The 23,850-nt window shown below is 37.0% G+C and overlaps 1 protein-coding gene across 1 annotated transcript; it reads left to right on the top strand.

Moving 5' to 3' along the window:
• Positions 1 to 23,006: 23,006 nt before the first annotated feature.
• LOC143598429 (uncharacterized) lies at positions 23,007 to 23,540 on the top strand. Its single transcript, XM_077076645.1, has 2 exons — positions 23,007 to 23,211; positions 23,323 to 23,540. Exons 1-2 carry the CDS (start codon positions 23,007 to 23,009, stop codon positions 23,538 to 23,540), a joined length of 423 nt encoding a protein of 140 aa, XP_076932760.1.
• Positions 23,541 to 23,850: the final 310 nt, after the last annotated feature.

Genomic DNA, 23,850 nt, shown 5'->3' with positions numbered 1-23,850 from the left:
TTAAATTAATAATAATGAGTTGGTTGTGGGCTTGGAAATAAAAGATGGATTAGAGAATGTTATGGCCTTTAAGGTCCATGTGCTTACCCTATATAAGAACCATAAACCTCCCATAAACCCTAAACCCCCCATTTCCCATTTGCATCAACACACTCAAAAATACACACAATCACTCTCCTTCAGCCTGAACCCAAATTCGCGCTAAAGGAGGGCAGATTTCGTGACCTGGCATCATCTATCAAATAATATTATTCATTTTATTCAACATAAATACAATTTATTCATATAATACTATTTGTTTATATTAAAAAAATAATTTTCCACTCAATATATTAGCATATATCAACGTATTTAAGTTTGATAAATATACAACCTACACAAAGTTATATAACCTACACTTGTTTTGAGCAATAAAAACGTATAATCTACACAAAGTTAAATAAATATACAACCTATACAAAGTTATATAACCTACACTTGTTTTGAACAAGTGTAGATAATCTACACAAAGTTAAATTTTCGTGTGTAGGTTATATGTTTTTTGTGTGTAGGTTATATGTTTTCGTGTGCGTGTGTATTTTATTGATGATGAATTTTGTGTGTAGGTTAAATTTTTTCTTGTGTATGTTATATGTTGTCTTATTCTTAGAACAAGTGTAGATTATACGTTTTTGTGTAGGTTGTATGTTTTTTGTTGATATCTAATGCAAGCACATGTAAAATTATTTTTTGGTATTATTCATCATAATGTAAGTATGTGTTGATGGATATTAATATATTGAGTTGGAAACAATTAGTTTTGGACAGAAAGAAATTTTAATGTATGAATAAATTATACGTGTGTAGGATAAAAATTCAAGAAACAACAAGTAAGTTATAAAAATAAATGAGTTCTTAATATTTTCTAATTATAATAATTTAATTAGTTATATTAATTAAATAAATAAGTATTATTGTTTATTAGTTATATTAATTGAAGAAAGAGAATAATTAATAGTTTCTTATTTAGCTTTAAGCATTTAAAACTTAAAACAAAACTAGTGGTCCATATTCATTTCTTACATTTCTTGTAATAATATCATTTCTCTCTTGAACCATCCCCTATATATATATATATATATATATATATATATATATATATGAATGTAATGTATGTTGCCTAATTAACTAGAACTCACTCAGCGTAACTGATTTTTAGTATGCACATGGGCAAATATGATGAATGAGCTGGTTTGAGGGGGACACAAGGCATGGACAGACCTGATTGGTATCTGGTGAAGAAAAGTTATGATATTTTCTGTTAAGATAATTTGAATGTTTAAAGACAAGATTTTAATATTTTGTAATGAATGGTCGATGTTTTATATTCCGCGAAAAGTTTTAATTCACTCTGACATTCAAAACTATATTTATGAGTAAATTTAACGTCCAAAGTAGGACACCGGAACCGGGGCCTTACACTTTTTAGATTCAACAAATAGTCTTTAACGTCTTCAGAACTTTAATTGTTTGAGGATCCATTGTTTGTCTTTAGCACTTTGTGATCAATCACTTTATTCTTTATTATTTTGATTGGAGAACAACTGATTTTAGATCAATTGTTTGATCTTCGGCTCATCAGTCCATTTAATTTCAATAAATAGTAAAATTCTAGTAACTAAAAAAGTGCTTAATTAATTCGTTTTAACATGCTATTATCAAGTATCTATTTTCTTGTTAATATCTTTTATAATGTTTGACAACACATGTAAAAAAACTACCTAAAACACATGATATACTTCAAAGTACAAATTAAACTTTTTATTTAGATTATTTCATTAGAATCTACTAAAATATTGGGACATCCCGTTCCTTTGGAGCAACAAACACAAAAGGTGCCACGGCTAAAGGAATTCATTATGTCTTGTTCTCGCGGCACGACATTTAAGCAATCGTATATGCACATGTCTACTTCACAAAGTTTTGGTGAGTGATCAACAAAATAGCCACACATACCAGCGTCCTTGCATACTTGTTCGGGGCCGGACGCAATACATGTCAAAACAATATTTGAGAATATGATGTAGAGAAAGACAAATGACATGATATTTTTCTTCATTTCAAACTCTAGAATATTGGATTTAAGAGTTATACTATGGCCTTCAAAATACAAGGTATTTATAGCATTTGGCATTACAATATTTGTATAATTAAATATTGTAATTAATTTCTCTGAACGTTACATAAGTTAATAAATAATACTTCATGACAAAGTTATGGATTTATCAGTTAACACTTTTGGTTGTATCCAAAATTATCCAATCCTATATGACAAAAGAAAGTCAAGGGTTCAAACCTTGTGAAGTGTAACATTTAGCAGTTCAAAACAAAAGAAACACAAACTGACTAATATATTTTTGATATGTAGTTCCAAATTTTTCATTATACATTTTTTAGCTTTTTTGTTCAACTACAGGTTATCTTGTCAAATTTAAGGGAAAGCTGATCGATATTTACAGCAACTTTTTGTAAATAAATATGATTGTATTTCCATGATTAATTGTAATAAATTCTCATGGAATCTATACTTTTAATAAAAAAACTACCATTATTTGTTGATACGTCGCTTTTATTTTAATCCTTACAAATTAATCAATTATTAAGTCAGTTATTTATATATGTTAATTTATTAATATTATTTATTTATCATTTTTTAAATAATATATTTTTCTATTCTTTACTATTAATTCAAATTATTTAATTATTTAAATATGGCAATTTATTAACACTATTTATTTATTAATCTTTTAATATTGTATCTTTTTAATTATTTACTATTAATAACGTACATTTAGTTATATTAAATAGTTTTAAATGAATCGATTCATTATTTCACACGATAAATTATTTAAAACAATGATTTTAATTTTGTAAAATTTAATATCATATGCACTTAATAATTTTTACATTACACTATTTTTTTTTATTTTCAAAATTAACATCATATTGCTATAGTGTGCTTTTTAATTTACCATCCATCAACTAATTATTTAAAGACAATTACTCAAGTCTAGGTAGATATCTCACTAAACATTATTGTATGAAAAAAATATTATTTATTCCCCGCTATTTTTAGTTACAATAAAGGGTTTTAAATTTGTTCTGTTGGATTAAATCATTTTAATTAAATATTTGATAGTTATAACTTTTAATAACCACATGATTATTCAATGCATATGAATAAAATATTAATATGACTTTATTTTATAATATTTTCATACTTTAGGTATTCAAATTCATATTTACTGTCACAACCCAACCAACGACACAATACGTTAGGACGAGACAGTAATTGTTCATAGCTCATGATCGACTAAAGTTTCATAATTCATTAATAGATTTGGAAAGTAACAAGAACATATTGTTAAAAAAACAAAAAAGTATCACATGCTAGGAAATAAATGTTGTTTTATTCATTATTTATACCAAGTCCAACGACCTACATCTTGTACAAGTAATATTCAACAAATAAATTTCCAATACATGAAACACAAGCAAGATTGTCAACTAAAAATACATAGTGAGAACATGGGTTTTGACAAAAGAAAAGAACATGAGTTTTATGTTGAAAGACATTTCATTTGTGTTAGGTTGCTGCTATACATTTTTTTGATAAAAACAAAACATTTGACATGTTTAATGAGTCGTCTAATCCATTATTAGACTAATATGTTTAATGTGCAATGATCATCGGATTTTGAACGTATAGGCCTCTACTTGGGACCTGAGTGGCCAGATCAGGCCAACATATCTATTATCATACTACCAAGGGTTTTGCAAGTTAATGGATGTATATGTGAATATGTGTACACTAATAGTCACACATAAGGATTGTATGAAATGAAACCTGAATAAAATAATTTGAATAAGACATAAAATAAATAAGTTTCATAATTTCCACCCCATGAATAAAAACATTTAAAAAGGAGTTATGAACTCAGCCTTTGTTGTTTATAAATTGATACTTGCAACACTTTACTTTAGAGCCCTAATTATCAAGAAATTTATTATTAGGATGTTACATATTTCATTGGAATAGAATCTCCGACCTCGGGTTCCCAGGAAAATGTAAGTGGGTGCATTCACTCTCGGATACGCCATGTAACATCCTACTTTTGATGATGATGATAATAATAATAATAATAATAATAATAATAATAATTAAATAAAAGGATTTTGTTTCTTTAATAATGTGTTATCTAATTAAATTAATAATAATGAGTTGGTTGTGGGCTTGGAAATAAAAGATGGATTAGAGAATGTTATGGCCTTTAAGGTCCATGTGCTTACCCTATATAAGAACCATAAACCTCCCATAAACCCTAAACCCCCCATTTCCCATTTGCATCAACACACTCAAAAATACACACAATCACTCTCCTTCAGCCTGAACCCAAATTCGCGCTAAAGGAGGGCAGATTTCGTGACCTGGCATCATCTATCAACTAGTAAAACACCTAGATTCACATGTTGAATGTAACATCCCGAAATTTCAAAGGTAATATTAATTATATTACTTATTAATAGATGGGAAGTTTACTCAGGTTATCAGGAAATAAATAAAAGAATAGGAGTTGGTATGGGTCGGGCTAGTGTCGGGTAATGGAAGTGGGTTATGGACTTGGGTTAATTGAGATAGGTTAAATGAGAATGGGATTTCAGGGATATAAATACCCCCAAAATCCCAAAATATCTCATTTCTCACCAAACTCCCTAACACACACTCCTTACACCCTCAAAACACACACATTCTAACCGATCTAGATTCGAAGCCGAGACCCGAGATTTGTTGATAGATCTGAGTTGGTAAGGTAAGAACTAATCTAACAAAGCTATTATTACTGAAAATGGTTAGGATTGGATGGGTTAACCGGACCCGAAACCCAACTGCCCAAATCGGACCCCTAAAACGTCGATTTTAGGCCGATTTGATGGTTGGGGTTTGTAGGCTCCGATCATACGGTTCCGTGGGTACCAAAATCGAGTTATTTGGCTAAGAAACGAAGGAGTTATGGGCAAACAGATCTGCAGCGCGACAACTTCGCCTGCAAGATTAAGTTCGCCTGATGAACTTCGCCTTCAAGCGTAACTTCGCCTTCAAGCGTAACTTCGCCTAAGGATAACTTCGCCTACGGCCAAGTTCGCCTAAGGATAACTTCGCCTGAAGCCAAGTTCGCCTAAGGATAACTTCGCCTGAAGCCAAGTTCGCCTAAGGTTTAACTTCGCCTGAAGCCAAGTTCGCCTAAGGTTTAACTTCGCCTGAAGCCAAGTTCGCCTAAGGTTTAACTTCGCCTGAAGCCAAGTTCGCCTAAGGTTTAACTTCGCCTGAAGCCAAGTTCGCCTAAGGTTTAACTTCGCCTGAAGCCAAGTTCGCCTAAGGTTTAACTTCGCCTGAAGTGAGGTTCGTTTAGAAAATAAATTAAAAACCTAATGGAAAATGTGTTAAGGCAGCTTAACCCCAGCCAGGGGCTCTGCCCCTTGGACCCCGCTAGGGGCTGCCGCCCCTAGAACCCCGCTACCAGGGGCGCTGCCCCCGGACCCCCGTTCGTTGCGGGTCATATAAAGATAGAAACGCAACATAAGTAGTAGTAGCTAATTGATGCGTGTAAATATTATACAGTTAGCCGTGCACAGCTCAAGAGGGGAATAACTATTAACGGAGAGCGTAACAGTATTCAGGTGAGTTTCTAGCCCCATTTATGTGTTATGTTTTCGGGGCTGTGTGCATACTCGATGTGTTGTTAATACATTTATCCTAAGTGATAAGTGTATGCCATATGTGATATATGTGATGGATATGAATGGTTGCTTGTCGGTACGCGAACGATCTTCGGATATTGCGCGTACTGTCAGGTCAAAAATAAAGGTACAAATATTATACATCGAAGATGTATGAACATTACAAATGAATACTTGTCGGGGCGTGAACGATCTTCGGATATTGCACGTATCGACAAGAGGTATGGTTGTTAAATGAATGATGTAAAGAACGCCTAGGGTGTTCTTATGCTATGATGTAATTATTGTATATGTGAAGTAGGTGTATACAGGTACACGAATGGTATGTGAGTTCTACGTTCGACATAGTAAGTTAGGATGGCAAATCCCTCTAGCTTTTGTCGGACATAGACTCGGCTGGTGATGGCGTAGTTAAGGACTGCGGGCCTTATACGTAAAGTAGATGATAGATGTAAACGTAGTTAAGGACTGCGGGCCTTATACGTAAAGTAGATGATAGATGTAAACGTAGATAGGGACGGTGGGCCTTATACGTGTTACAGATAATAGACGACAACGTAGTTAAGGACTGCGGACCTTATACGTATTATAGATAGGCATCAGCATAGGAAAGGACTGTGGACCTTATACGTGCTGTAGTTGTATTGTGGTAGCATAGGGGAGGACTGCGGACCTCGTACGTGCTATGGTTTAGGTTGCAACATAGGGGAGGACTGTGGACCTTGTACGTGTTGTGGATGTAGGATGGTATAGGGAAGGACTGCAGACCTTGCACGTACCATAAAGGGTGAACATAGGTAAGGACTGCGGACCTTTGTACGTGTTCACGACCTTGAGTACAGGTATAGACGGTGAACTATGAACGTACTCTCGGTAGACTGAGGTTAGTGATTGTAGATATGTATGTATGTATGGTAGCAAGTATGTAAGTAGAACAGAAGGGTAACTAGTGAAGTATGGACATGTATCTACGGATATGTATGTATGTGTATGTATTGTATGGCGTTCGATTAACTAGAACTCACTCAGCGTAGCTGACTTTTAGTATGCACGCAGGTGAGCTGATTACAGAGTTAGCATGAGGATGACACACGGCATGGATTGAACGGCTGGCATCTGAAGAAAGAAGTAAAGATGTTTTAAATATAAAGTTTTGTGTTATGGTATCAAAGAAAAGGTTTAACGTTTTGTAACAAATGATTGATGTTTTATATTCCGCGAAAAATTTTAATAAACTCTGATTTGAAGAACTGTGTTTATGAGTAAATCCGACGCTAAAGTAGGGCTACCGGGTTCGGGGCCTTACATTGAATCAGGACCGAAGCAAAACCGAACCAAAAGAAGTACGTTTAAGTTAAAAGGTTAAGTTTTTTAGGTTAGTTTGCCATAAGATTTGATACTAAGGAAAATCGGCCCTTATCATGTACGAAAAATGTAAACATGACCATAAAAAAGTTGTTTGTAAAGAATTGGGTAGAACGAGTGACGTTCAAACCATGTAAAAGCAAGAAGATAGAGTTGTTATGACCCAAGCAGTGGTAAAACGGGTCTTGGAGGAATAAAGAAAATATATTATAGCAAAAAGGGCATGAAAATCGATCTGAATCGAATTCCAAGAGAATGCATGATTCGAATCAAATCGAATGAAACTCGACTCGACTCAAATGATTTCGACTCGACTCAAATGATTTCGACTCGACTCAAATGAGACTCGAATCGAATGAAACTCAACTCGACTCGAATGAGACTCGACTTGAATTAACCCCAGCCAGGGGCTCTGCCACTTGTGCGCCTGCTAGGGGTTGCCACTCCTAGGGCCCTGTTACCAGGGACGTTGCCCCCGGACCCTTTTTTGTTTGGGATTTCTCATGCTTAGAATATGATCTGGTTACGAGTAGTTAATTGATACTTATAATTGTTACATAGTTAGCCGTGAACAGCTAAGGAGGGGTGTTAGAGTTAACTCCGAGAGAAATAGGACCCAGGTGAGTCTAGCCCCTTTTTCTATGTTATGTTTTTGGGGCAATGGGCATACTCCTATATGTTTAGTATTACACTTACCTTGAGTGGTAAGTGTATACTACATGAATGTATTATAACTGATATATGAATTATATAGAAAAGCCTTAGGAGTATGTATGTAAGTATATATTAATATATATAAAGAAACGTATGTTTGGTTGTATGCTTACGAGGGTGGCATACCTTAATATGATATGTGAAAGGAGGGTGGCAGAGTAGTCTAATATATGTGAGGTTATAGGGTGAAAAACTCTTTAAAACATAAAGATAACTATGTAAGTACAAGAAGATATGAAAAAATGTACGTATGAAAGTAAAAAAGTATGGATGGAAGTGCGTATGTGTGAATGAAATATAAGCTAGTTTAGAAAGTAATATGTATCTCCGGATACGTATAAGTAGTATGTGAATGTAATGTATGTTGCCTAATTAACTATAACTCACTCATCGTAGCTGAATTTTAGTATGCGCGCAGGTAACATGCTAAGGTAGCTAGCTTGAGGGAGACATATGGAATTGGACTAAAGAAGCTGGCATCATTAGAAGAATGTTATGATGTTTTAAATTATGTTAAAAGACAATAGTTTGAATGTTATGATGAGATTTGAATGATTATGTAATATATGGTTGAAATTTAATGTTTCCGCGAAAGTTTTAATTTACTCTGATAAGTAGAACTGTGTTTACGAGTAAATCCAACTGTAAAGTAGGGAACCCGGGAATGGGGCCTTACATCTCTTTTAAAACCCAACTAAGGTATACAATTTCTAAGGGTCGGCTTGCTATTATATGAGATTCATTAAAGGCTTCTCCAAGGTACCCGCACCGTTGACCGGTATGACTCGAAAGGATGTAGTATTCAATTAGGGTATCAGGAAGAAGCTGCTGAAGAGTTTATGAAAAGACTCGCACAAGCTCCAGTCCTTGTCCTACCCAATGGTGATGAGGATTTGGTGGTTTGTATTGATTCTTTGCATCATGGGTTAGGTTGCGTGTTAATGCAACGAGGTAAGGTGATAACTTATGCATCCAGACAGTTGAATGTTCATGAAAGTATCTATCCAACGCATGACTTAGAGCTAGCACCAGTAGTGAATGCTCTTAAGATATAGAGACATTATATGTACGGTACTAAATGTTCTATTTATGTGGATCATAAAAGTTTAAAATACTTCTTCGAGCAGAAAGAGTTGAACATGAGGTAGAGGAGATGGTTAGAGTTGCTATAAAATTATGACTATGATATCAAATATTATCCTGGTAAGGCTAATGTGGTTGCTGACGCATTAAGCCGGAAGAACGAAGAAGTCATTGCAACAGTAAAGTCTCCGGAGAGATCGACGGGGTACAATCATAGGTGCTTATAGATGAAGGATTAATGAAGAAGGAAAGAATTTTCCAACAACAAGGTGAGTTGATGGATAATGCTCATGGACTAAAGACCGAGTTCGACCGTATGTTGATTCCATGCCATGGAGATCTTAGAGGTTGAATCCTAGATGAAGCTCATAAGTATAGATACTCGATTCATATGGGATCCACCAAAATGCACCAAGACCATAAGAGAGACTACTGTGGTCGGGTATGAAGAATGAAGTAGTACATTACGTAGTAAGTTCTTAACTTGCTTTGCAAGTTAATGGTGAACACCATAAACCTTACGGAAAGATGTAGCCATTAGAGATACTAGAATGGAAATGGGAACACATCACCATGGATTTCATAACTAAGCTGCCACATATAGCTAGAAACCATGATACAATCTTGGTGGTTGTGGACCATTTAACGAAAGTGCTCCATTATGCCTATACGAGAGGTTATGTCATCATAAATGTTAACAAACGTCTTCATAAGAGAGGTGTTAGTGCACGGTTTTGGTGTTCGTAGCGATTGAATAAGTTATAGGTTGTCTAGTCTGTGTATTTAATGTATATTTATTGTAACATGGCCCATTCGCTATGGATTGTATAGCGAATGAGGCCCATTTGTTATAGGCTAGACTAGTTCGTTAAGATTATTACCATTTGTTATGGAATCATAACGAATGGAGTCTATTTACGAATTAGCTTAACTTAACGAATTGGAGCTTAGGCCTATAAATAGGCATATCCATGATCATTTGAAAGGGTACATATATAGAGAGAGATCTAGATCTAAGTAATTCTCTGCATAACTTATTATTATTCACCATTATATAATCATCCATATTTATCAATAAAGTATTATTTAAAGTATTGATCGATCTTGTGTTTATCGATATATCGACGTGGCTAGATCCTTGGTAAGTCTCCTCAAGAGGTTATGGCTAAATATGGTGTATCATTATCGATCGTGTATGATAGAGATACTCGTTTTACTTCCAGATTATGGAAGAAGTTCCATTAAACTATGGGAATGAGACTGAACATCAGTACGACATATCATCCTCAAACAAATAGGCCGTCTGAAAAGATTATCCAATCCCTTGAGGATATGTTGCGTGCTTGTGTGTTAGAATTTATAGGAAGTTGGGATGATCACTTGCATCTAACATAATTCTCTTACAACAACAGCTACTGATATAATGCTAAATATTTATGTTTCTCGTGTATATATTATTTAATATTTTTAATAGTTTTTGTTCGTTTTTAGTCGAGATTTGTATACTACTAACATTTTTATGTTTCGTAGGCAATGGTAGTTGATCGTGATCGAAAAGGGCAAAACACGAGTCAAAAAGAGCCAAAACGGAGATCCGAAACGCATCTGGAAGGAACCGGACTGAGAACCGGTCAGACCATGTTGGTCTTACCGGACACCCCACTTCTAGACGCCGCGCTGCGCGGTGGGGATACTTTCTGGGCCGCGCGGCGCCTAGTGGCTACTGGTGTTATTTTTAGTTCGTTTTTGTTACTTTTTGAGCCCCGTTTTCAGTATATAAACATCCCTAACTTTAACCTGAACATAACCTGCTGCCACCAGACGAATTTGGATTTTTAAAGAGATATTTTTCGAGTTTCTTGGAAGTTTGGAAGGCACGAGAACAACCGGTGAAGAGTTAGACGTTCGCAATTGAAGATTACGGGTTTTATCATCTCTGATTTCCGGTCTTTATATTTTCACCATGTTTTCGGTTCTATTTGTTTTGTTTGATTTAGATTATACGATGCTAGGCTAAACTTCATATACTACGTAGGTCGTGATGAACCTTTGTTCGGTTTGATTTTGATTGGAATATCTTTTCGTTATGGATTTTATGCTTTAAGTAAAGTGTTGAGTTTGAGTTAATTGATGCGTATTATTTCTTGGTTTTATTTAATTGGATTTATTGTTTCACATTGCCCTTGGTGATTGTTTCATAGGATAGGGTTTTTAGGTCATTTATTATGTGTTCTTGACTAGTTTATGATGGATATCGATTAAGATCATAGTAACAATAAAACTAATTAAATAGATAAAAGTGATATGCTAGCCTAGAAAGTTGTAAGGTTATAGGTTATTGATAGATCTTTGTTGGTCTGGATTGCTAGATTTAGTTCTTCGTAAGGAGTCCATCTAGGTTTGATCGTCAACTTAGTCTATTAAGTCAATTAAGTCTGCTTAGCTATCTTTGATTTCCGCACCGTAAGGTAGGATTTTGTCATAAAGATACTTAAACATAAATAATTAATAATCGTAAGGAAGTTTAATTCATAAAACTAGTGAGTCTTAAAACTTGTTAGAAATCCATAGGTGTGTTCTTGAAGGTCAATGGTCATGTTCAGGTTTTCTGTCAAGGGTTCATTTTACGATCCCGGTTCCATAACTTAAGTTTACCAGTTAATTGATTCCCACAACATTGGGCCTAGGTAGTTATCTTTATCATCTAAATTAATCTAAGTGTTTTTAATAGTTTATTATTATATTTTAATTTGGGTTTGTTTTAATTAATTAAGTATTATTTTATTAATTAGGGTTTGTTAAATAATCATTAGTTAATCATTACGTAGGTTTTAATTAATTTTATAGTTAATTATTAATTAGACTTTAGTTATTAATTAGTTTAAACTCCCCCGCCACCCTCAAACATTATTATTAAATGGTCGTTTCTTTAGTCGAGTCTAATTTGCTAGTTTTGTAATTTATGGAGTCTTGTCAGTTCGATATCCGGACTTACTTAGCTGTCCTAGAGTCGAACGGTACACTTGCCAGTTAGTAGTTTAAGTTAAGTTTAAGAGTCTAGAGTATTACTTAGTGTCTAGTTTAGCGTAATTTTAGTTAATAATTATTTGACTACTTTTAGCACATCAAGTTTTTGGCCCCGTTGCCGGAGATTATTAGTGATTGTGTTATTAGCTTTAACTGGACTTATTTGCTACATACGTGCTATTTGTTTTATATTCGTTTGAGTCATAGGAGTCTAATTAAATTTTAGTTTATTTTTGTTTTAGTTTTTATTTTTAGTCTACTTACTTTGTCTGTTGTGTTTTTCATGTATATGCCACATCTTCGTTCGCAAGGACCACCGCTGGAGAATCTAGATTTTTCTCCGTTGAAGACCGAGGCTAGCTTGTCAGCAAAGAAACAACCGTCAGAAGCTGCATCTACACCAAAGTCGTCACCACACTGTTCACCACCAGAAAGTCCGAAAAGCAAACCAGAAGTTCAAATGGCCAACAATAGAACAATTTTTGCTCAAGCTTTCGATGGCTTAACCGGAAACCAGTCATGCATTGTCATTCCCGAGATCGACAATCCCAACTCGTGGCAGATTCCGTCATACATCATGAACAATCTCGTTCAAAATAATCAGTTTACTGGGCGTGATGACGAGGATGCACCGGCTCACATTAACCGACTTTACCGTGTTCTTAAAACTTTTAATTACAAGGTGCTACTGAAGATGCTATTTTCTTACATCTTTTTCCGTTTTCACTTGCAGGAAAAGCAGCCCTTTGGCTTGACACTCAGCCACCTGGCACGTTCACTACTTGGGAGGCGATGCGTTACACTTTTATCAAGAAGTACTTCCCACCTGCTAAAGCGGCTATTTTTCGTGATCAAATTCACTCTTTTCACATGGAGCCGGGGGAACAATATTGTCATGCTTGGGAGCGTTTTCAGAACTTGCTTTCCCATTGTTCACATAATGGTCTTACGCCATGGGCTCTCGTGTAGAAATTTTACAATGGGAAAACCTACGAAACCCAAGTTCGTTTTGACACGGCTGCAGGAGGAAATCTAATGGAAAGGAAGAATGTCACTGAGTGTAACGAGATGTTTGAAAGTTTTGCTCAATTGGACTATGCCAAAGGGCCACCATGCGAGAATTCCACTCCCATCACTAGTACATCTTCATCTACTCGAGGTGTACACCAGGTTAATCTTGATACTAGTGTGGCTGCTGCTTTGAAATCATTAACTAGAGAGGTGAAGGAACTTAAGACGAAGGTAGACACGTGTGTATTTTGTAGGGGTGGAAATGGTTGGAGCGCCCAGTGATGAATCATGAGGTCAACTTTGTTGCTGGTCAGAATAGGTTTCCCAACAATTACAACAATAATCAGAATTGGAACACCTACAAGAACTCAAATCAGAACAACTCCAACTGGCGTCCGGCGGGCGCACCATCGGACTTTCAGAATTCTTATAATCATGGATAAGGTAAGTACTTCAATAATAATAATAACAGTGGTACTAATGTTCAAAATAATGTGCAGGATTCGAATGGTGGATTGAGACGATTAGAGGATATGATGAAGCAAATCTTGGAGAGAGATCAAGTTACACAAAAAAAGTTTGCCGAACACGATTTACTCTTCAAGAATCAACAATCGTCGTTTCTTGACCTCCAAAGGTCCGTAGGTGATATTGCTCGCCGCCTCGATGAAAGACCTCATGGACAGTTTTCTGGTTCTATTCAGCCGAATCCGGTCGCTCAATTAAAAGCAATTACTACTCGTAGCGGAAGGGTTTTGGGTCCCGAGGTTGTAAAAGAAAGGGTTGGAGTTGAAGAAGAGGCAGTGGTAGATGAAGAGATCGAGATGGAGGCTCTGGGTAAGTCACAAGTTAAAACACCAATTATTGAGCCACAAGTTGAGAAAAAGCTGGTTGAGTTCCGGCCACCACCCGATATTGATCTTGCCCATATTTCGTATCCCACTCGTCTCAAGTATCAAAAGTACACGAGGGAATACGGGCATTCTCTGAATGTGTTCTGACACTTGAAGATTAATCTTCCATTTATTGAAGCTCTCCAACACATGCCTAAGTATACAGAATTCTTAAAAAACTTGCTCAAGAGAAAAGATCGGTTGGGAGAGGTTTCGTCTATTCCACTTAGTGGGGATTGTTCGGCGGTAGTGTTGAATCGGGTCCCGAAAAGTTGTCGGATCCTGGTGTGTTTACGATCCCATGTATGTTCGGAAGTGATAACCTGAGTCAAGCATTAGCGGATATGGGTGCTAGTATTAATCTTATGCCATATTCGTTGTAAGAGAAGTTCGAGTTGGGCGAGGTTACACCTACTCGTATGTCGTTGTCATTGGCGGATCGTTCAGTTAAGTATCCGCGAGGTATTATTGAGAATTTTCTAGTGAAAATAGATAAGTTTGTGTTTCCATTCGATTTTGTGGCACTTGACATGGAGGTCGACGAGAGGGTTCCCAGTATTATTGGTTGCCCGTTTTTAGAATAGTGAAGGCTCTTATTGATGTGTATGATGGTAGGATCACACTTCGGGTTGGTGATGAGAATGTTACTTACGATATTGCTAAGTCGATGAAGCACCTGGGTGATAATGATGATTTTAGTGGTCCATGCCATTTGGTCTATTTTTTTAAATTTTTTATTCCGGGTTTTGATACGTGTCTTGATTATATTTGTGGAGCCGATTTAGTTGGGATGGATGTGGATGAAGAGTTGACGGAAATTATGGAGGTTAGTGAGGAAGAAGTGGTAGATGACGTTTCTTGCTTAGCGGAGATTATGGAGGTTAGTGAGGTTATTTGTGAAAAAGATATAGAAAAACCCGCTCCGTTGGAATTAGAGGTTCTTCCGTCACATTTGGAGTATGCTTATCGGCTCGAATTTGCCCGTTTTTTGTTTCTTCCAAGTTGACGAAGGAAGAGAAGTCAAAGTTGATTGAAGTGTTGAAGTTTCATAAAGGGGCGATTGCATGGAGACTTTCGAATATTCAAGGTATTAGCCTCGCTTATTGTACCCGCCGGATTTTGATGGAAGATGAGTGTAAACCGGTGGTTCAACCCCAAAGGCGTCATATCCCGAATACGCAAGAGGTTGTCAAGAAAGAGGCTCTTAAGTTTATGGATGCCGTAATTATTTTTCCGATTTCGGATTCTCCATGGGTAAGTCCGACCCAAGTTGTTCCAAAGAAAGGGGGAATGACGGTTGTCATGAATGAGAAGAATGAACTTATCCCTTCGTGTACGGTTACCGGTTGGTTTGTGTGTATTGACTATCGGAGGTTGAATGATGCCACCACTCGAAAGGACCATTTCCCGTTGCCGTTTATTAATCAAATGTTGGAGCGTCCTAGATTAGCAATTTTATTGTTTTCTTGATGGTTTTTCAGATTCCAATCGCACCGGAAGACCAAGAGAAGACGACTTTTACATGTCCGTATGGCACCTATGCGTATCAACGCATGCCGTTTGGGTTGTGTAATACTCTGGCCACCTTTCAGCGTTGTATAGTGGCAATTTTTCAGGATGTGACAGAGACGTCCATGGAGGTTTTTATGGACGATTTTTTGGTGTACGGTAATTCTTTCGATCATTGTTTAGGTAATCTTGAGAGGATGTTGAAGAGGTGCATCGAGACAAAGTTGATGCTAAATTGGGAAAAGTGTCACTTTATGGTGACTGAAGTGATAGTATTGGGTCATAAAATTTCAAGAGATGGTATAGAGGTGGATCGGGCGAAGATTGAGACAATTAGTAGGCTTCCTCCACCAACAAATGTCAAGGCTATAAGATGATTTCTCGGTCATGCGGGCTTCTACCGGCGGTTTATCAAAGACTTTTCAAAAATTACCCGCCCGATGACCCGACTATTAGAGAAAGATGTCCCGTTTGTGTTCGATGAGGAGTGTTTGAAGGCGTTCAAGTTCATAAAAGAGCAACTCGTGAGTGATCCGATTCTCGTGTCACCGAATTGGAACTTACCTTTTTAGCTCATGTGCGATGCGAGTGATTATGCGGTTGGGGCAGTTTTGGGGCAAAGGCATGAGAATCATTTTCACCCCATTTATTATGCAAGCAAGACGTTGAATGATGCCCAATAGAACTACACCACCACCGAAAAGGAACTTTTAGCCGTTGTTTTTGCTTTTGACAAGTTCCGGTCTTATTTTGTGCTTTCAAAGACCACCGTTTTTACCGATCATGCAGCGTTGCGTTTTCTCTTTCACAAGAAAGACTCGAAGCCCCGTCTCATACGGTGGATTCTTTTACTTTTCGAGTTTGACATCGAAATTAAAGACAAGAAGGGGGCGGAGAATGTTGCGGCGGATTATATTTCCCATTTAGAAGATACAAAGAGAGAAGAGATTTGTGAGGACGAGATTGGTGATAGATTCCCGCATGAGTCGATTGATTTTGTTGCGGCCGAAAAGCAAGGTTTGCCATGGTTCACCGGATTTTGCTAATTATTTATCTACCGGCCTTGTGTTGAAAGGGATGACTACGCAACAAAAGAAGACGTTTTTCCGGGATGTGATGCGGTATGTTTGGGATGATCCCTTTTTTTTCAAGATTGGTGGTGACAGAATTCTTAGAAGATGTGTGCCGAAAGAAGAAGGGTTGGATATTTTGAGACATGTTCACGAAGGTTTAACGAGAGGTCATCATGGAGCGCATGCCACGGCTCAGAAGGTATTTGATAGTGGTTTTTATTGGCCGCCGGTTGTAAAAGATGCGGTGGAATTTGTTAAGACGTGTGATGCTTGTCAACGAACCGGAAATATTTCATCGAAGAACGAGATGCCTCAAAACCCCATACAAATTTTTGATGTTTGGGACATCGATTTTAAGGGACCATTTCCCGTTTCAGGTGGTCACAAGTATATTTTAGTGGTGATAGATTATGTTTTCAAGTGGGTTGAAGCCCAAGCATTGGCCACGAATGATGCTAGAGTTGTTGTGAAGTTTCTAAAGAAGTTGTTTACTCGTTTCGGACTCCACGAGCAATTATTAGTGATCGAGGTACTCATTCTTGTAATGTCATCATGGAGAAGGCATTAGCTCGTTATGGAGTCACTTATCGAGGTACTCATTTTGGAGAAGACGGTGAGTATAAGTCGAAAAGATTGGTCGGAGAAATTGGATGACGCGCTATGGGCATTCAGAACTGCGTACAAGACACCGTTGGTACTACACTGTTTATGCTAGTTTAGGGTAAACCATGCCATCTTCCCGTTGAGTTAGGGCACCGGGCGTTTTGGGCATTGAAAACGGTTAATGTTGATCTTACTGAGGCCGCAAGGAAGAAATATTTTCAAATTCATGAGTTGGATGAACTTCGTGATGCGGCATATTCCCGATCGTTGGATATCAAGGAAAAGACGAAAGTGTTGCAAGATCGACGTTTAAAGGGAGGTAAAGACTTCAAGAAAGGTGATACAGTATTATTATTTAACTCTAGTTTGAAGTTATTTGCAAGTAAATTGAGATTCAAGTGGACGGGACCGTATTTGGTGATGAAGTGTTCTCGTATGGAGCGGTGGAGTTAGAGAATCCGGACAATGGAACTTCGTGGAAAGTAAATGGTCATCGTTTAAAGCATTATCTTGGAGGGCCGGAGGATTCAATCGAGGTGGAGGAAACTCCCCTCCATCCATTGAACTAAATCATCGAACGGGTTCTTGAGTGAAAACTAAGTGTAGAGTTTGTATAATTTCCTTTATTTTATTTTTATTTTTCTTTGAGTCGATAACACTAATTTTTGTAGTTTGGCTGCGTTGTCGAGTCGTTTCAAGGAATCATCACCATCATGACGAGAGGATTTGACGAGAATTCAAGAGATACCAAGTAAGTTTCACACATAAAAATGACATGAAATGGGCATAACAATGACTTGGTAATTTTCTAGAAATATTTCTAAGGCAAAAAGAAGAAAAAAACGAAAAACCTTTCTGTGAAAACCACCCCGTCATGCCGCGCGACGGAGTCCCTCACTTTACTCCGTGAGACGCGGAGTCATAATTTGAGCACGACAAGCGCCACGTAGCGCGATGCGATGAAACCAGCAGGCCACGCGGCACCCCCATTTCCAATTTTTGTTATTTTTTAAACCAAAATATCACTTTTTCACCATTTTTTCAAATCCCCCTTTCACCCTCACCCAAAACCCACGAACCCTAACTCCATTCTTCACCAATTCTACCAATGTTTCACCATTTTTCATCAAATTGAACCTTAAAATCAACCTACTATCATCCTAATATCATAACTCATAATTAATTTTAACCAAATTTTCACCAATCTTCTCACTTGCACACACTTGAGTTCTTACCTTTTGCAAGTTTTATCCGGGTTTACACCACTCAAAAGATGTCGAAAGAAGCGGGTAAGCAAAAAAGAGGTCCGGTTCCGCGACCACGAGGCGAGCCGGATGAGGTAATTTCGATTAGGCCGAAATCTCGTATTATTGAATATCAAGATGGGCCGATAGAGACGAGAAGAAAAACTCAAAAAATTTGTGATACTTCGTTTGCTTAAATTTGAGGAAGGTTCACAAGAATACATTCGGATGGTCAATCTTGCTAATTCGGATCTTCTCACTTTTAAAACTATCGATTGGAACTTATTGGGCACGATTGGTCAAAGAGAGAGTGTGGAGGAGTTGTTGGGTCCGAAGTTTAAAGCTATGTTGTGTCTTGACGAACTCCAGCACCATGAAATAACATTGGGGTTTTTAAGTACTTTTCATTATAAAGATGATAATTTTGATCACCCGGATGCGGTTTCATTTGTTCTTAGTAGAAGGGCGTATGAGTTGACTATGTTGGAGTTTGCGGTTGCGAGTGGTTTTTACACAAAAGAGGAGGCGCGAGAGCCGGGTTTTAAGACGAGTATACTTGGTTTTCATGAATAAGAAACCGGTAAGTTTTGGTAAGGAGGAATTGGTTATGTTTTGGGATGAAATTGCTATTTGTTCGTTTTGGGTAGTATGTTGAGCTCGGATATTCAGGATCCGGTGCTCCGTTATATTCATAGGGTTTTGGTGAACACGCTGATTGGTCAGGGATCGGGTGACAATAAGGTGAATTGGTTGGATATATTTTGTTTGTTGGCGATGGTGGAAAAGGTAACGAATAATCATGCGAGTATTTCGGCATGGTCTTTTCATCGGAAGAGACAAGGTGGAACTAAGCAAAGGTCAAAGCTTGACATGGGCCCATACATCACAGTTATTGCTAGATACTTGGGTGTATTTCAGAGGTTAAACCGGAATATATGAGAAAGGGGACCGAAAGAGATTTTGTTGGTGTAAAAGATTTGAGGAAGGCGGGTATTTTAAAGACTAGTGACCCGTTAGAGTGGGAGGATATTAAGTTGGGTCCAAAAGTTTATCCACCGCAAGATACCGAGGCTGTTGCGGCTATGAGAGCCGGTTTACCTACACGACATTAGAGGTCGTTACACAGATCTAAGAGACCGGGTGTTCACTTTCCGGTTAGAGAGCCTCGCCCCGAGACTATTGCTGTAGAGTCGTTGTATGATCGGATGGAGTCCGGTTTTGACTAGATTAAGGGATATTTGACTTGGCAGTGTGATGAGTTGAGGCAGATTATGAGAGAAAATCAGCAAAGGCAGGATGACCAGATGAGGCATTTGACGAATGGGTTGAGGATTAGTTTGCCTGATTCTCTCCGACAGCCGGATGTTGCGGGACCGAGCGGATCGAGTGCCCCGGGTGGTTTGGGTTATGGCTATAGAGCACCGATTTACTGGTCGGGTGATCCAGAATTCGATAATGCAGAGTCGTTTCACATTTATGAGCAGGGTTCAGAAGAGGAAGAAGAAGAGGAGGAGGAGGATGAGGACGAGGATTGAGCTGGGAATGACGCACCAGCATGGGAGTTCGTATCTTTTAGGATGTTTTTTTTTTTATGATGTTTTTATTTTTATTTGGTCTGTACTGATATTTTTCTAGACTATTTGGTTGGGTAGGAGGGTTGGAATTTGGTGGATGTTAAGACTTATAAGTAACATTTATTTTCTAGATATTGTGTTTGATGTTACTTATGTTTGTCGAGAGGAGTAACCGTGTCCGTTCAGAAACAGAGAATGCCGTTTTTCTTTTATATTATCTCATATTATTAGTACTTTGAAAAACCAATTTCCGATAAATATCATCTTCTCCCACTTTAACGCAAAAAACGGCATACTCTAACGTTAAACCTACCTAAGCATCATATGATAACGTATTCAAATTTTAAAATTCATAATATTTATAATATTCACTTTTCATAACATGAATTGAGGCTTGAGTATGGCCCGACCTTTCATTACTTATCTTTCATGGACAAAATGTTTTACCCACAAAATATTTCCGACCCATTTTATCAAATTGCCCTTTCATTCTTATGGATGAGCCTACCGACACATCCCAAGTTAAGTGCGTTTTCTTTTATATTATCTCATATTATTAGTACTTTGAATACGTTATCATATGATGTTTTACACTTCATTGGCGTATCGTTTTATAACCTTAATTCTTGTATTGACAGGATGCCCCGGGTCCGAAGACCATGGGTCTGTATAAAATCTATTCATCTAGGTATTCACAATTATAAGTGGGGTTGTGAATATTTAAAATAAAGCCTAAAAAGAGCAAAACCCGCAGTTATCTGCCACATAAGTCAATAAACATGATCACTACGTACAAAAAGTACAAATACACTACTGACTTGATCATCCACGCTATTAGCCATGTGGGGTTCCCTTGCTCGCGTCTCATTACCATTAAGAAACGGACCACAAGGGGCACGCCATATGTAAGCCCTATAGATGAAATTTTGCATACTCACCTATGGTGATGGTTCGGTGTATTTCTTGATAACGGGGGGTATGTCATGTTGTGGGGAACACTAGCTATTAATTAATTATACCTTAATCATATCTAATGGTTGTTTGGTAGACTTTGATGCTTAAACTTAGGTGGATAAACCAATCCCTTGATCGTCTTAACTATTCATGAAAAAAGAGAGCAACAAAAGTTTTAAATGTGCTAATTTTGAGGTTTAAGTCAAGTGGGGGTGGTCTGGTCCGGTAAAAACTGAAAATAAGCGGGTCTTAATTGTGTAAACCACAGAGTAATATTATTGTCGAATCTCATTAACCCGGTAAAGATTAAGGCATGGGATTAATTAGACAACAATTTCGGTGACCGCAGTTTTTGCATTTATCTAAGCTTTAAATTAACCTATATGTATTTAAAACTGTATTTTCCGATTCTGATCCAACTGCATCAGACTTTTCATAGACGAAAAATGAATAAGTGTGGGGATATTTGATATAATGCTAAATATTTATGTTTCCCGTGTATATTTTATTTAATATTTTAATAGATTCTGTTCGTTTTTAGTTGAGATTTGTATACTACTAACATTTTTATGTTTCATAGGCAATGGAAATTGATCGTAATCGAAAAGGGCGAAAAACAAGTCAAAAAGAGCCAAAACGGAGATCCGGAAGGCGTCAGGAAGGAACCGGACAGGGAACCGGTCAGACCGGGCTGATCTGACCGGACACCACACTACTACATGCCGCGCAGCGTGGTGGGGATGCCCTAAGGGGCCGCGCAGCGCCTAGTGGCTACTGGTGTTATTTTTAGTTCGTTTTTGTTTCCTGTTGGGCCTTGTTTTCAGTATATAAACATCCCTAACTTTAACCTGAACATAACCTGCTGCCACCAGACGAATTTGGAGTTTTAGAGAGATATTATTCGAGTTTCTTGGAGGCTAGGAAGACACGAGAACAACCAGTGAAGAGTTAGACGTTCGCGATTGAAGATTACGGGTTTTATCATCTCTGATTTCCCGTTCTTTATATTTTCACCATATTTTCGGTTTTATTTGTTTATTTGATTTAGATTATACGATGCTAGGGTAAAATTCATAAATTGCCTAGGTCGTAATGAACCTTTGTTCGGTTTAATTTTGATTGAGATTTCTTTTCGTTATGGATTTTATGCTTTAAGTAAAGTGTTGAGTTTGAGTTAATTGATGCGTATGATTGCTTGGTTTTATTTACTTGGATTTATTGTTTCACATGGCCCTTGGTGATTGTTTCATAGGATAGAGTTTTGTTAGGTCATTTACTGTGTGTTCTTGACTAGTTTATGATTGATATCGATTAAGATCATAGAAAAAATAAAACTAATTAAATAGATAAAAGTGAGCTGCAAGCCTAGAAAGCTGTAAGGTGATAGGTTATTGATAGATCTTTGTTGGTCAGAATTTCTAGATTTAGTTTTTCGTAAGGAGTCCGTCCAACTTAGTCTATTAAGTTAATTAAGTCTACTTAGCTATCTTTGATTTCTACGCTGTAAGGTAGGATTTCGGCATAAAGATACTTAAATATAAATAATTAAATAACCATAAGGAAGATTAACTCATAAAACTGGTGAGTCTTAAAACTTGTTAGAAATCCATAGGTATGTTCTTGAAGGTCAAGGGTCATGTTCGAGTTTTCTAGTCAAGGGTCTATTTTACGATCCCAGCTCCATAACATAAGTTTACCAGTTAATTGATTGCCACAACGTTGGGGATTCTAGCCTATGTAGTTATCTTTATCATCTGAATTAATCTAAGTGTTTTTAATAAGTCATTATTATATTTTAATTCGGGTTTGTTTAAATAATTAAGTATTATTTTACTAATTAGGGTTTGTTAATTAGTTGTTAGTTAATCATTACTTAGGTTTTAACTAATTTAATAGTTAATTATTAATTAGAGTTTAGTTATTAATTAGTTTAAAAACCCCCTCAAACATTATTATTAAATAGTCGTGTCTTTAGTCGAGTCTAATTTGCTAGTTTCGTAATTTATTGAGTCTCGTGGGTTCGATATTCGGACTTACTTAGTTGCACTAGAGTCAACCGGTACACTTGCTGGTTAGTAGTTTAAGAGTCTAGAGTATTACTTAGTGTCTAGTTTAGCGTAATTTTAGTTAATAATATTTGACTACTTTTTGCACATCAGCTACCATTCAAGTATTGGTATGCCGCCGTTCGTGATGTTATATGGTAGACGTTGCAGAACTTCTGTATGCTGGGGAGAGATTGGTCATAAAGAAATCGAAAGTTTAGAAGTCGTGCAAGAAACCTCTTTAAGGTTTGATCATATTAAAGCGAGGATGAAAGTTGCTCAAGATCACCAGAAATCCAATGCTAATAAGCGACAACGACCGATTCAGTTTAACGTTGGTGACAGTGTGATGCTTAAGGTCTCACATTGGAAGGGAATCATTCGTTTCAGGAAAAGAGGAAAGTTGAGTCCAAGGTACATTGGACTGTTTAACATTGTATATCGTGTAGGAGAAGTCACTTACAAGCTTGATTTACCCGATGAGTTAGAGGGAATTTACTCTACTTTTCATGTCTCTCACTTAAGAAAATGTCTAGCTGATGAAATGTCTCATGTGCTGTTAATAGACATTGAGGTTGATGAACAATTAAACTATATCGAAGAGCCAGCAGATATAGTCGGCCGAAATGAGAAGCAGCTTCGTCGTACAGTTATGCCATTGGTGTAAGTAATATGGAAACATCGCAAGGGATCACACGCCACTCGGGAAGTTGAGGAAGAGATGTGCGAGGTTTACCCATGTTTGTTTACTGATAGTTAGGTTTGAGGGATGAAACCTGTTTTAAGGGGGTTGGACTTGTAACATCCTACTTTTAATACTATTAAATAAAAGGATTTTGTTTATTTAATAGTGTTTTATCATCTAATTAAATTAAATAATAATGTGTTGGGTTGTGGGCTTGGAAATAAACGATGCACTTAGGAATGGTTATGGGCCTTTAGGTCCGTGGGCTTACCCTATTTAAGCACTATGAACC

Source organism: Bidens hawaiensis, unplaced genomic scaffold, assembly GCF_021521415.1.
Source record: "Bidens hawaiensis isolate Kalapana, Puna unplaced genomic scaffold, B.hawaiensis_p1.1 tig00050128_1, whole genome shotgun sequence".
Lineage (NCBI taxonomy): Eukaryota > Viridiplantae > Streptophyta > Magnoliopsida > Asterales > Asteraceae > Bidens > Bidens hawaiensis.
The sequence above is the reverse complement of the archived record's forward strand: the minus strand, read 5'-3'. Positions and strand labels throughout refer to the sequence as shown.